Source organism: Triticum dicoccoides, chromosome 4A, assembly GCF_002162155.2.
Source record: "Triticum dicoccoides isolate Atlit2015 ecotype Zavitan chromosome 4A, WEW_v2.0, whole genome shotgun sequence".
Taxonomy (NCBI): domain Eukaryota; kingdom Viridiplantae; phylum Streptophyta; class Magnoliopsida; order Poales; family Poaceae; genus Triticum; species Triticum dicoccoides.
The window spans coordinates 679,990,679-680,002,565 of NC_041386.1; the positions used below are offsets into that span (position 1 = coordinate 679,990,679).

An 11,887-nucleotide genomic window follows, 5' to 3' on the forward strand; every position below is an offset into this window, starting at 1 on the left:
CCCGCGTCTTGTTCGACGGAATGCCAACACCAACGCCACCGGTCGACGGCCCCTACTACAACCAGTTCATGGAGGATGTGATCTACGACGGTGGGCATATGTCCCTGCCTATGATCCCGAGGAGACCCAGAGTGGGACCCAGAGTCCAGAGACGGCGGGCATTTGAATCCCACTGCCTCTCTCACACTCTCTCTCGGGTTGGGGGTGGGGTAAAGCCGTAAAGGGCAAAGGTTGTGGCCACTGTTAACTTGTGTTGTTGATGATTCAGGACTGGTAACCTGACCAGACCCTGTTGTGTTTGTGCGGAGTGGAGGGAAGTGGTTCGAAAATGGGTGCAACTTTTGAGAACCTTTGCAGTTTTCTCCTACGTACTACTATACACTAACACTAGTACTGTACTACTACAATTGTACGTACACAGTCCTTGGAGTTGGAGACAGTCCTAAAAGAATCCTATTTATCACTCTCACGGCTTTCCGTCAGAGGCAAACAGCATGGTTTCCGTATTCCAGCCCTCAACGTCAACGTTACGTCGAGTCATCCAGATACCACCATATCAAACGTTCAATCAAGCTAGCTAGCTGGTGCCATGTTTCAATCAGTCGGCCGATCTGCTTTTGTTTCCTGCGTGAGTTGTTTGCCAAGCAAGGAAACATCACCGCTTCTTCTCTCTGTTCTTTTCTTCAGAAGATACTGCCACCGAATCCGATTATTCGAACAAAAAGGATACGGCCCAGTTGCAATCGTAGTAACCAACCACCTACACCGGCACTCCTGGATTTACTTGAGAAGAAACTGTTTGGGGCAAGGAAAGAATGGTAGCTAGCTAGCTAGGGGGAGGGCTATGTATGAAGAGGGTGCCTTTGCTTGGGTTGCAATTTCAGTCTGAGGAGCTACACCAGCAGACAAGCTAGCTAGCCTCTATCTCTATGTTATTGTCCTTGTGTAGACATGCTGTGGTCACATCTCTTGTTCTACAGGGCCTCTAGCTAGGCTGCGGTTGGTACAAGACTCGATCATACCAATGCATCCATCTACTTGCCTTAAAATTTTATCATTTCCTCTCAGTCAGGAAAGAGACATGCAGGTTGAAGACAATGACACACCATCGCTTTCGCCTTAATTTAAGCTCGCGCATCTCTTTAGCACTACTAGCTTAATGATCATGCATGCTTACCTCTTGAGGACCTGCTCATATCATCCGTCCCTTAACATCAACATCATGGTTCCTGTTCTTGGTCTCTCGTGATTATATATACATGGCTTAAACTCTCTTGAACCTAACAAGCTACTCCATCCGTCCCATAATGCATAATATAAAATGTTATTACAACCAATATATGAGTACATTGGTTGTAATAACAACTTATATTATAGAGCGGTCCGGGAAAATGCCCACACGCCCGGTCAGGCGGATCCGGGAAAAGGTCCTTCATATGCAAGATCCGGAACCTCATACACCTGTATACTATCAAGATAGATCCACTTTGTGGACCGTGGAGGTTCCGATGTTGAGGTTACCGACACACACGTGGTCGCAGAAAAGGTGATGACTGTGCGTGAGAAGGTCGATGAGATTCTCTTTCAGGTTGAGCTTCACAGCTTGCTCGCACGTTTGAAGAGGGTTAGCCCTGGATCTGGAAAGAAGATTGTGGAGGAGGCCCTCAGAAGCCAAATAAAGAAGTGTGACGCCACGGGAAAGGCGCCCGCAGCTGCTTGATGATTCCTTGGATTCTCGTGGTGCGTGTGGTCTTCAACGGATTCTCTCGCCGGGGATTTCTTTTGCGGTGTAGCAGTGGGTTGGTGGTCGTTGCGTGTTGTGGGGATTGGTGGGTGTTGCTGATCATGCAAGAAGGTTCATAGGGGTTAATGTATGTGCGCATGTGCGTTTGTGCTATGACATAAAGAAAGAAAATAGAGAAGCCTGAGGATCGGTGCTATTATTACAAAAGAAAAACAAACAGAAATAAACCTTTTCCTTAGGAAACAGAAGTAACCTATATTGTGTTTCGGTGCAATTTTTTTTGAGGCAATGTGTTTCAGTGCATTTGCCTGCCCTATTTTTTCAAAAAAAAATTGAGCAACGGCCCTATTTTTTCAGAGAAAGAGCTAATGCTTACTGGGCCTATAGGCTATAAATGATACACCAAAGCCCAGTCGAGCGAGGCAACTCACTCTATGCACCGGGCCCGTGCGAACCATGGGTCTGTTTGGTTGGAGACTAGTATGGCCAAGCCAAAGTGTGGCTAGCCACACAATTATGGCAAGCCACACAAGTGTGGCTAAGAAATTGGACGCCAAACTTTGACAAAAGTTGGCAAAAAAATTGTCTCTTTGACAAGTGGGCCATAGGGGCAATAAAGTGTGGCAAGCCAAAGTGTGGCAAAAACCAAACACATGCTTGGCAAACTGTGGCTGCTAAATTTTAGCTTGGTAAATTGTGGCTGGGAACCAAACAGCCCCTATGTGTACTGCCCATTTCGCAGCCCAACACGCCACGTACGATCCCTAGGATCGTCTCAAAAAAAAAAAAAACCGTACGATCCTAGGTTCTTTTTTTCTCCAGAACGCCCAGCGTGCCGAACCCAACTCGACCAGACCGACCGACCGACCGATCCGAACCAAACCAAACCACCTTCTCGTCGTGTCCATCCCCACCGCCGCGGCGGACTGACGGACCCGAGCTCCACCCCCAAACCCTCGCCGGCCGATGGAGCAGCCGCCGTCCTCGCCGCCGCCCCCCGCGGCGGCCACGGCCACGGCTGCGCCTACTCCCGCTCCCGCTTCCGCTCCCATTATCCTATCGGACTCGCCTCCTGCGGCCGCGGCGGGGGAGCCCGCGCTGACCGCCGCGCAGAAGGCGCTCCGCTCCAAGCCGGCGCGCGTCCCCGAGGACACCGACAAGAAGGTTCCCCTCCCTCGCCGACCTCGTCTATTCGATACGCGGTAGCTTCTGTACGGCGTGCTTGCCCCGCATTGGGGGCTGGGGAGCTAGGGTTTTGAGGGGCGTGTTCTGTGCCAGTAAGTAGCTAGGCCAAGTTGGATCTAGCGCATTACGCTGCATCATCGATAAGTAGTGTTCTCCAAAATTGAATGGGTGCTAGAATGCTCATTGTTGCGCTTGAAAATTGAATTGAACTGCTTGCGCCGAAGTTGCATCGAGTTGTGCCGCCTGATAGTTTGATAGCTGAGCTTTGCCGTTACATGAAGTGATGGCAAATGTGTGCAAATGGACTTGCATTTGGAACGTTCGATATGTTCTGCTCTGTGCTTGTAATTGAGTTGATGAGTAATATGGCTTATGAGAGGCAGAATTGACCAGAGCGTGCAGGCCTACTTGATCCAAAGACATTAGGCATCCGTCAGTAATAAACTGCAAAATGAATGATGCTAGGATGTTTGCTACTGCAATTGAGAAACGACCAGAACGGGATCCAACACAAAGTTCTATTTAACTGCTGCGCTAAGTTTCGGGCTGTGTAATCTGATAGTGTGTTTGATAAATGTGTGCCGTTTTCTTAACCGGGCTGTCATGTAGGTTTGTTCTGCTCATTCTCATGATTTAAGTTGATGAGGGTTGAGAGAATGGGCTGGAATATTTAGGCATTTAACCAAGTGAGTGCCTTTTGTTTGGCAGAGGATCCTTCTTGTCATGCTAGTTGCTAGTATGTCTTTGCGTAGAACAACATCTTAGCCTCCAATATAAAGGTTACCTGCTTCCTAGGCATGAAGAGTGTGTCAAGAACTAAGCATTTACCGGGGCACATCTTACAGTTATGCAAAGGCTCCTCTATGATGTTTGATGGTTCACACGATAGGATTCAATTTTGGCACATTTCATCCGTTGTGGTTTTCATAGTTAAATGCTAGACCTTATTGTCCTTCAAGCTGTAATGACTTTCTGATTAACTCTTAGCAAGACCACTTCAAAAAGCTCTAGAATAGTTTGGCATGTCACTGAGCGAGTAACTTGTGTTTGGTAAAGAATTCTTGTGTCATGCTAATTGCTACCATCTCCTTGCATAGAACAACGGCAGATTATCCTACAGTATGGTGTCCTAATACAAAATATCACCTTATTCCTATGCATGAAAAGCAGGGCAAGAACTAAGCATTCGTTAAAGTGCATCTTCCAGTTTTCTAGAGACTCAAGTATGATGTTTGATTAATCACACAATATGATTGGATGTTGCACATTTCATCCATCGTTATTTTGATGATTAGACATTATTGATATGTAATCTATAATGATTTTCTGATTAACCATTGCCAAAATCCCTTGAACAGAATAAGAAGCTCAAGGATGTGGAAATCAGTTTTCCAATTGTCTATGGGACGATTTCATTTTGGCTTGGCAAAAAAGCAAGCGAGTAAGCATTTGCTTAACAGAAACTTATTTTTGTTAATTCCTTGAATCAAAATTTTACAACTTCAAACTGTAAATACAGTGTCATATTTTTATGTTCTTGCCTGTAGCGAAAATTATCTGAAGAAAAACTGTTTTTCCCTTCTAGGTACAACTCTCACAAATGGACCGTGTACATCCGTTCTGCAACAAATGAGGATTTGAGTGTCATAGTTAAGCGTGTAGTGTTTCAGCTTCACCCAAGTTTCACTAATCCAACAAGAGTTGTAGAGCAACCACCTTTTGAGTTGTCCGAATCTGGATGGGGAGAGTTTGAGATTGCAATAACACTTTATTTTCACAGTGATGTCTGTGAGAAGCGTTTGGACTTGTAAGTGCTGAAGTTCTTTTCTTAACAGATTTTTTTTTTTTTGGGAGCGAATACGTAGGTGATAGAATCTGTGCAGGTTTCATCAACTTAAGCTGTATCCGGAAGAGGATGCCGGACCTCAATCAACAAAAAAACCTGTTGTAGTGGAAACATATGATGAAGTTGTCTTCCCTGAGCCTACTGAGGCCTTCTTCCTGAGAGTCCAAAATCATCCTGCTGCTACTGTGCCCAGGCTACCTCCTGGTATGACATTCTCTTCTCCAGGTATGTGGCTTGCTGGCTTGTACTTCGTATTTTCGTAGTGGGAAATGATAAAGTAGCATCTTAATCTTTAAATCATCTAGGCCCTATGGAACTCATGCCACATGATAAGAAGCGTTTTGACACGAAGGATCATTCTTTGAGCCAGTGGTTCTCGAACTTCTCTGAAGCTGATGAACTATTAAAACTGGCGGCTGCTCGTCAGCAGGTGAGATTTACAGCTACCAGCATTTGTCCTTATTTCTGAGATGTATATTATAGTTGGCAATGCAGATATATTCTAGCCATACATGTAAGGTTCACTGCTGTAGAGACTTATAAATTGAGTTTCCTCGTATGAATTTCAGTCAGTGAATGTGTTTTAGGATAAGCTGTGTGCCAGTAATAGAAAACCCAGTGTCCAGTAGAGGAATTATTTATTCGTTCCAATATGCATATCCTTGTCGTAACACTGGTAATATTTCGCTCTTGGTGTCACTTCCATAGAGATGTCACACTAGGAATGTTTGGGACCTTCAAACCACGTGGCCGTTCTGGTGTCTTTTATTCCATTTTGCTTGTTTAGTTACACGGTGTTGCATATAATGGTTTACATACAAACCTGATAGAATATGCGTAGACATGAACAGTTAGTCATGGAAAACAGCATCCTGTGATTTGAATCGTTCCCTTTTTGTTCCTCCAGGTGCAGGCTCACATCGCTAAGCTGAGAAGGCAGCTAAGTATGATAGAGGGAATGCCCCAGCAGTCCAGAGTCATCCCTGGTCAGTAAAGTTAACTCCTTTTTTTCCGGATTAGCAGTGACCACATTTGTAAATCGTGCGCTGAAGGGTTTGAATCGATGACGAGCTTCACAATGTTTTATGTCCAGGTCCTGGTCAACAGTTTGGGCATGGCTAATGGAACGGTAGCTGCTGTAAGGAGGATGCTGAAACCTGACAACAACTCGCTAACAGAATGTGATGAATGTGTCTTCATTGACGTCTTAAGCTCGCAATTGATGTTTAGTGCTGGGCAGTGTGCATAAAGCGCAATCTATGGATTGTACCGCCTTTGTGCATTTTGAAATCAACGGGAGCATGCTATATTGTGTACCTGCCTTAAGTTATCACCCTCTCTGTTCCTATTCTTTTATGTTCCAGTAGAAGCATAGCACAGGGGGTGCAAAATCCATTTTGCTAACATAGTGGAATGCGCCTTGCTTTGTGTCAGTACCAGCAAGTGTTCATTTCCAAAATCATTTAACAGTTAAATGAAGAGACGCTGGTCTGACCGTTAGTTGAAGTGGATATACATATTAGAACATCTGGCGCTGAACAAGTCTTAACAAGTTTCTTTTAGGGGAATGCCATACGGCACACTTTATTACTCCCTCCGTTCGGAATTACTTGTCTCGGAAATGGATTTATCTAGAACTAAAATACGTCTAGATACATCCATTTCTGCGACAAGTAATTCCGAACGGAGGGAGTACTTCAAAAGAGTTCCATCGTTTATTAGCGTATTCAAATAAAGTGTGTCTTGCAATGTTGTGCGCCACCATGTTGGCCTCCTGTGGGCAATGCTGAAATGAATCGAAACAAAATTTCAATGATCCCATTGCAAGCTTGCATAAGGTCTGAGAACTAGTAGCATTCATCTTTCATTGACCAAGAGGCAGCCAAAAGATCCGGAAATGCAAAACATGGCCCAAAATAGCGTGTTCCGTGGGTTGCAAATCGTCTCACTGTGATTATTTCCTGCACGATGGACCTCAACACAGCTCTCCCTATTTTAACTTTTCAGCTACTTGCTGTACCTATTGTGCTAAGAAAAAAGCTAGTTGCTCTACCATTAGAGCATTATCAAACATGGGTGCAACCTTGTAGAAGCATGAACATAGACCATGGATCATAAATGTCATCAGCATTGGGTTAAAATCATCCTCACTGGTCCCTCCCAACTCTTGAGAACCTACATCACCAACAGGATTTCCACTCGCTTGGTAGATACTCCCTCCGTTTCTAAATACAAGACTTTTTAGCGATATCAATATGGATTACATATGGATGTATATAAACGGATTTAGAGTGTAGATTCACTCATTTTGCTCCGTAGATAGTCCGTATTGGAATCTCTACAAAGTCTTATATTTAGGAACGGAGGGAGTAGTAGCCATGGCCGACAAATTTTGTCCTATGGAAAATATATTCTCAACACAACAAAATTTACCAGCATCATGGTACAAGAAAATAAAAAGGCTTTTCTACATCTGAAACCGCTTCTAAAACCGTGAACAGAGAAGTAAACAACAGCCCACCAAATTAACACAATACGTCCTGTCAACTCGTGCGCATCTGCAAGATTTCTGCGCCATAATAAGAGCGAGACCGATGCTCGTTCATGCTTGAACAGGTTCTAGTTTGTAACCAGAATGCTGAATAGTGAAACATGCAACTGCCGAATGCAGGTACAGTGATGAATACTTTGTGAAACATCCAACTGCCGGATGCAGGTACAGAGACGAAAATTTTGTGGCTGGGTGGGCTCAAGAACCAATTTCACTTCTCAACAGCACATTGAACTAAGCAGACTTGCAATGCCTTCTTCGCTACAGGATTTAGTGGGATAAAACATGGAAGGGCACGTGTTCTATCGCACCTTGCGTTGCAAGACGGTAATAAATTGTAACCGGGCAAACCAAATGTGTGTAAAATAGTTCTGGACAATCCAGCTGCTATTGCAATTGCCTATTGGAGGCACCTCATAGAGGACAAACGTTCTTGATGCTTGCTCGCCACACACAATCTTGACCCCACTGAGCTATGCACCTGTAGCAGAATGAGTCTGCAGAAGCAAGCAGTACATTTGGTCAGAAAATTCAAGAGGGAAAAAACTCTAGTCTCTTCCAAACTTTTAAGTGTTTTCTTGAAGCCTATAGGATTAACACATCGAAACAAAGACAATTTGCAGAACTGAAACAGAACAAGGAAGGGTGTGTTTCTGAATAAATTTTGCATGACAACACAATGGTATAGTGATAGTTCTTACTTTGTTTTCCACTGTGCTTGTATGCCAGCCTACTATCAAAGTTTTAAATAGCGGGCTATGGCAAATAGCGACCGAAGCGTTACCACGCTAAATCAGTGCTATAGCGCGCTAAATGGTGCTAAGCGGCTTAGCGTGATGCCCATCCAAACGCTATAGCGCCGAGATAGCGCACTAATTTTTAAAACTATGGCTACTAGATAAGCAATTATGTCATCCCAACAGTACAAAATGATTTGCCATACATTTTTTGTGGACATCCCAACATGCATGCAGGCATGACTCTTCCCTGCTAGTTCCTGGTTACTTGCGCGGTAGTTTTACAAACCCTATATGAAGTGTAATCCAGCATCGGTAACAAAACATCTACAGATTTGCCTGAGTCCCTAGTTGTGAGTGTTGCTTCATGCAAATCTATGTGGTTGTCCTATACTTGACGTCTGTTCTCATACCTATTCCAATTGATTATTTGCCCTTATAGTGATTAGTCAAATTCTTGTGCTTATATTGTCCATTTGATCATAGTTCTGGCACTAGCAATGTAAAATAAAGTGTTATCTTGTAGCAATTGAAGGATGGATAATACTCAATTTTCCATTGCTAGTGTTTGGCTAGCTTTCAGAAGCCTAATGAAATGTGAAACAAAGATCAACTTACAACATACTTGTAGGGCAAGAATATCGAAAGGATGATAAACAAATGGAAACGATGTTTGCGCAGGATTAGATCTCAGGATAACAGCTCTAGGGGGCACATACCAGCATACATGCGTAATAGCTTGATGCACAGGGAAATTTATTTTGAACACCCACCAACAAAGGTAAACTAACCAACAAAGTCCTTGTAGTGCAAAAAGCAGCATCTTAGTATGACAAAGATCTTAGCTTGATGCACAGGGAAATTTATTTTGAACACCCACCAACAAAGGTAAACTAACCAACAAAGTCCTTGTAGTGCAAAAAGCAGCATCTTAGTATGACAAAGATAGCAATTAGAGTGGAAGGTTCATAACCAGAGTAAAGACTGGAGCATATCATATTTAAGCAATCATGTAGTTTCCTCATACAAAGGTGACGATGGATCAAGAAGCTGCTCTCACACAGATAGTAATAACAGAAATGGATCATTTTTTCTATTAAATCACCAATGACGCAACTAAACCCCTGCTCTGGGAATCAGGGTCTATTCGTACTCAGATGAACTGAGGCTAAGACAGCATGAACTAACCTCTGGTGCCTTGGCCGACATAACTTCTCTATATAATTCCAGTGCCTCATCCATGACCTTTGCCCTAGATAAAAGCCGTGCTCTTTTCTTCCCCGAAGGATGATATATGTCATTCCCTACTAGCTTCTCAGCAGCCACAGGGGCTATGCGTGGATCGAAACCAGCAGCAGCCATTATCAGCATTCCCATGCGATCTGCCTCTATCTCCAGCCTACATAGGAAACATCATGAGGATTGAGGAGCACTTCTATCATGAAATATTCACATAGAAGAGATAACGTAAAACAGGATAGAGAACTGTAGACCAAGTAAATTAATTCAGAGATGACTCCCATGAAGGGCATACGTTGAACTTCAGGATAGTCTACTGAGCATAGCATAACATAGAGTTTGGCTAACCAGCAAGTTCCCATCGGGACAAGACCAGTAGCTTATGCTCTGATGTAGATGGCCAAAAAGCTAAAACTTACTCAATCGATCGCTACTTGCCTTAGAAAGACATTACCGATCATATAAATCCTTGATTGCATCACATGCAGAATTAGATTTGTATGAGTGGTTTTGGCTAGTTAGGCTTGGGCATTTGTGTTGATAGCAAGAGTAAATAATCTAGACTTGGATGAATGATTTTCGAGCTTTCAAAGTTAACATGAACTTCTTTAAGGGCTATCACTGCATATGAACTACTATGTCAACTGAATTTTCTTTGGGGATGCCATGGCACCCAGGGTACCCCACACTACATCTGCCAATGGGAATCACCACCAACAATCTGAAATACATAATTGAATATACCTTCTTACGAAGTACACCTTGAGGGGATAAGGACACCACTTCTTGTAGATGATTAACTCCGACCAGTGCCTGGCAACCAGGTGCGCAATCTACAGAAAGGAGGCAACAATGGCAGCTTAAATACACCGAAAAAAGACCCGAAAGCACACATGAATCCATTGATCGAGGAGACCTACCTCATGCGCAAGAACAGCAGCAATTTCAGCATCCGTCTCCAAACGATTGAGCAATCCAGTGAACACTAAAATCTTGCCATTGGACCACGACACTGCACCGGCATGCCCATCGTTTTTCATAACAAACACCTCCCAGTCGAGCCCGTCAAGGTGCGCTATCTGTGGCTGCGATCCGCATGACTTGCTGCCCTGTTTCTTGCTCTCAATTGCATGCCTCTTCTTGATGTCAAGGCCGCGCTGAACAGCGGGGAGAAGTTGCGCCGCGATAAGATTGACACGGACACTGTCTGGGTGGAGCGGGCTAATGAACGTGGATGGGTAGTTCCTCTTGAACATAGAAAAGCAGGACTCGCCATATTCGCGGTCGTCTTGGGGAGAGCGAATGACATAGTGGTTCCGATTGGTATACGGCACGGTCTCAAGGCGAAAAAAGGGGACGCGGCTTGTGTATGGTACGCGGACTAGTTAGGTGTGGTAGACAACTGAATACACGACGTTGATGCAAGCTACCGCTGCGGCGACCTTGCACCACCACCAAAAGGGGCTCACCCATCGGGCCGAAGCGCTGAAGTAGTGCTTGATGCTGCTGCGGGGCAGGCGTCCCTGGGTTGGGGCCGAGACCTCCCCACGCCATGGGGTGGTGTGGTGGCGTCGATGGAGCAGCGCCGCCTGCGCCAATGCAGGCGGTCGACCGCTCTGCTTGATGATGCCGTGGAACAGACGGCGTTGGGTCGTGCCCGGCGCCTCCTCCGCCGCACGCCATGGGAAGGTGTAGTGGCGCCGATGGAGGAGGGGCGCCGGTGCGGCAAGCGCGGTGGGCTGAGATGAGATTTCCCCACGGAACAGCGAGCGCCGCAGGAGGCGGAGGCGGAAAGCGGCGGCCTTGTTCATCTCCGCGATTTGGCGTTCCCCGGCGGCTGGCGCGGATGCGGAGCGGAGCAGTGGGGCGGATGGGAGGGCTGCGGCGGCGGCGGTGCTGAGGGGCAAGGGGGCGGGCGGGAGCCCTGGCGGCGGCGGCGGTGCGGCAACCGGCGGGGGAGCCGCCAGTCGTCGCCGGGCCGCACGGGGCGCAGGGGAGAGCAGTTCCTGGATCGAGCCGCCAGAACGGATCAAGGGCGCTACTATTTCTCGCTAGTCGCACCAGCACACGGGCCAGCCCAATAGGAGGGACGTTTAGGCAACGGTTTTCCTTTATTTTTTTATTAGTTGATTGATTTTTCTTGCACCCCTCAAAAAGGATATATACTAGTAGAATATATATTAGAGACACATGATAGATTTTTTAAATAAAAAATTTAATTTAAAATGCGAAAACGTATTTTCTAAAAGTTCTTCACACATTTGTAAAAACATATTGTGTATTTAAGAACTATTCTTCGTGCATTAGAAATGTTTTGTTTTTTCCAAAAATCATGGTGCATTCAGAAATAATTCTGGGTTGTATTTAATTTTTTTGTAGTTTAGTTGGAAACTGTTCACAGAATATTAGGAAATATCTGTCATGCATTAAGAAATATTCAGTGTACTTTTTAATGTTTATCATGCATCTTAAAAAATGTTTATAGTGTAGTTAAAAATCTTCATCGCACATTAAAAAATTTTCATGGGATTTAAAAAAATATTTGCACCATTCAAAATATATGTTCATACCATTTAAAAAAACAT

At 44.8% G+C, this 11,887-nt stretch overlaps 2 protein-coding genes across 2 annotated transcripts; one reads left to right on the forward strand and one right to left on the reverse strand.

Moving 5' to 3' along the window:
- The first annotated feature begins 2,610 nt into the window (after positions 1-2,610).
- On the forward strand, positions 2,611-6,302 carry LOC119287905 (transcription initiation factor TFIID subunit 14b-like). The gene is made up of 7 exons (XM_037567525.1): positions 2,611-2,908; positions 4,288-4,370; positions 4,515-4,736; positions 4,813-5,000; positions 5,081-5,205; positions 5,683-5,761; positions 5,869-6,302. The coding sequence occupies exons 1-7, from the start codon at positions 2,711-2,713 to the stop codon at positions 5,895-5,897; spliced, it is 924 nt and encodes a 307-aa protein (XP_037423422.1). The 5' UTR covers positions 2,611-2,710; the 3' UTR covers positions 5,898-6,302.
- A 1,112-nt stretch (positions 6,303-7,414) lies between these two features.
- LOC119287906 (mitochondrial metalloendopeptidase OMA1-like) lies at positions 7,415-11,231 on the reverse strand. Its single transcript, XM_037567526.1, has 4 exons — positions 10,223-11,231; positions 10,047-10,135; positions 9,252-9,462; positions 7,415-7,823 (listed from the first exon to the last, which is right to left on the reverse strand). The coding sequence occupies exons 1-4, from the start codon at positions 10,556-10,558 to the stop codon at positions 7,800-7,802; spliced, it is 660 nt and encodes a 219-aa protein (XP_037423423.1). The 5' UTR covers positions 10,559-11,231; the 3' UTR covers positions 7,415-7,799.
- Positions 11,232-11,887: the final 656 nt, after the last annotated feature.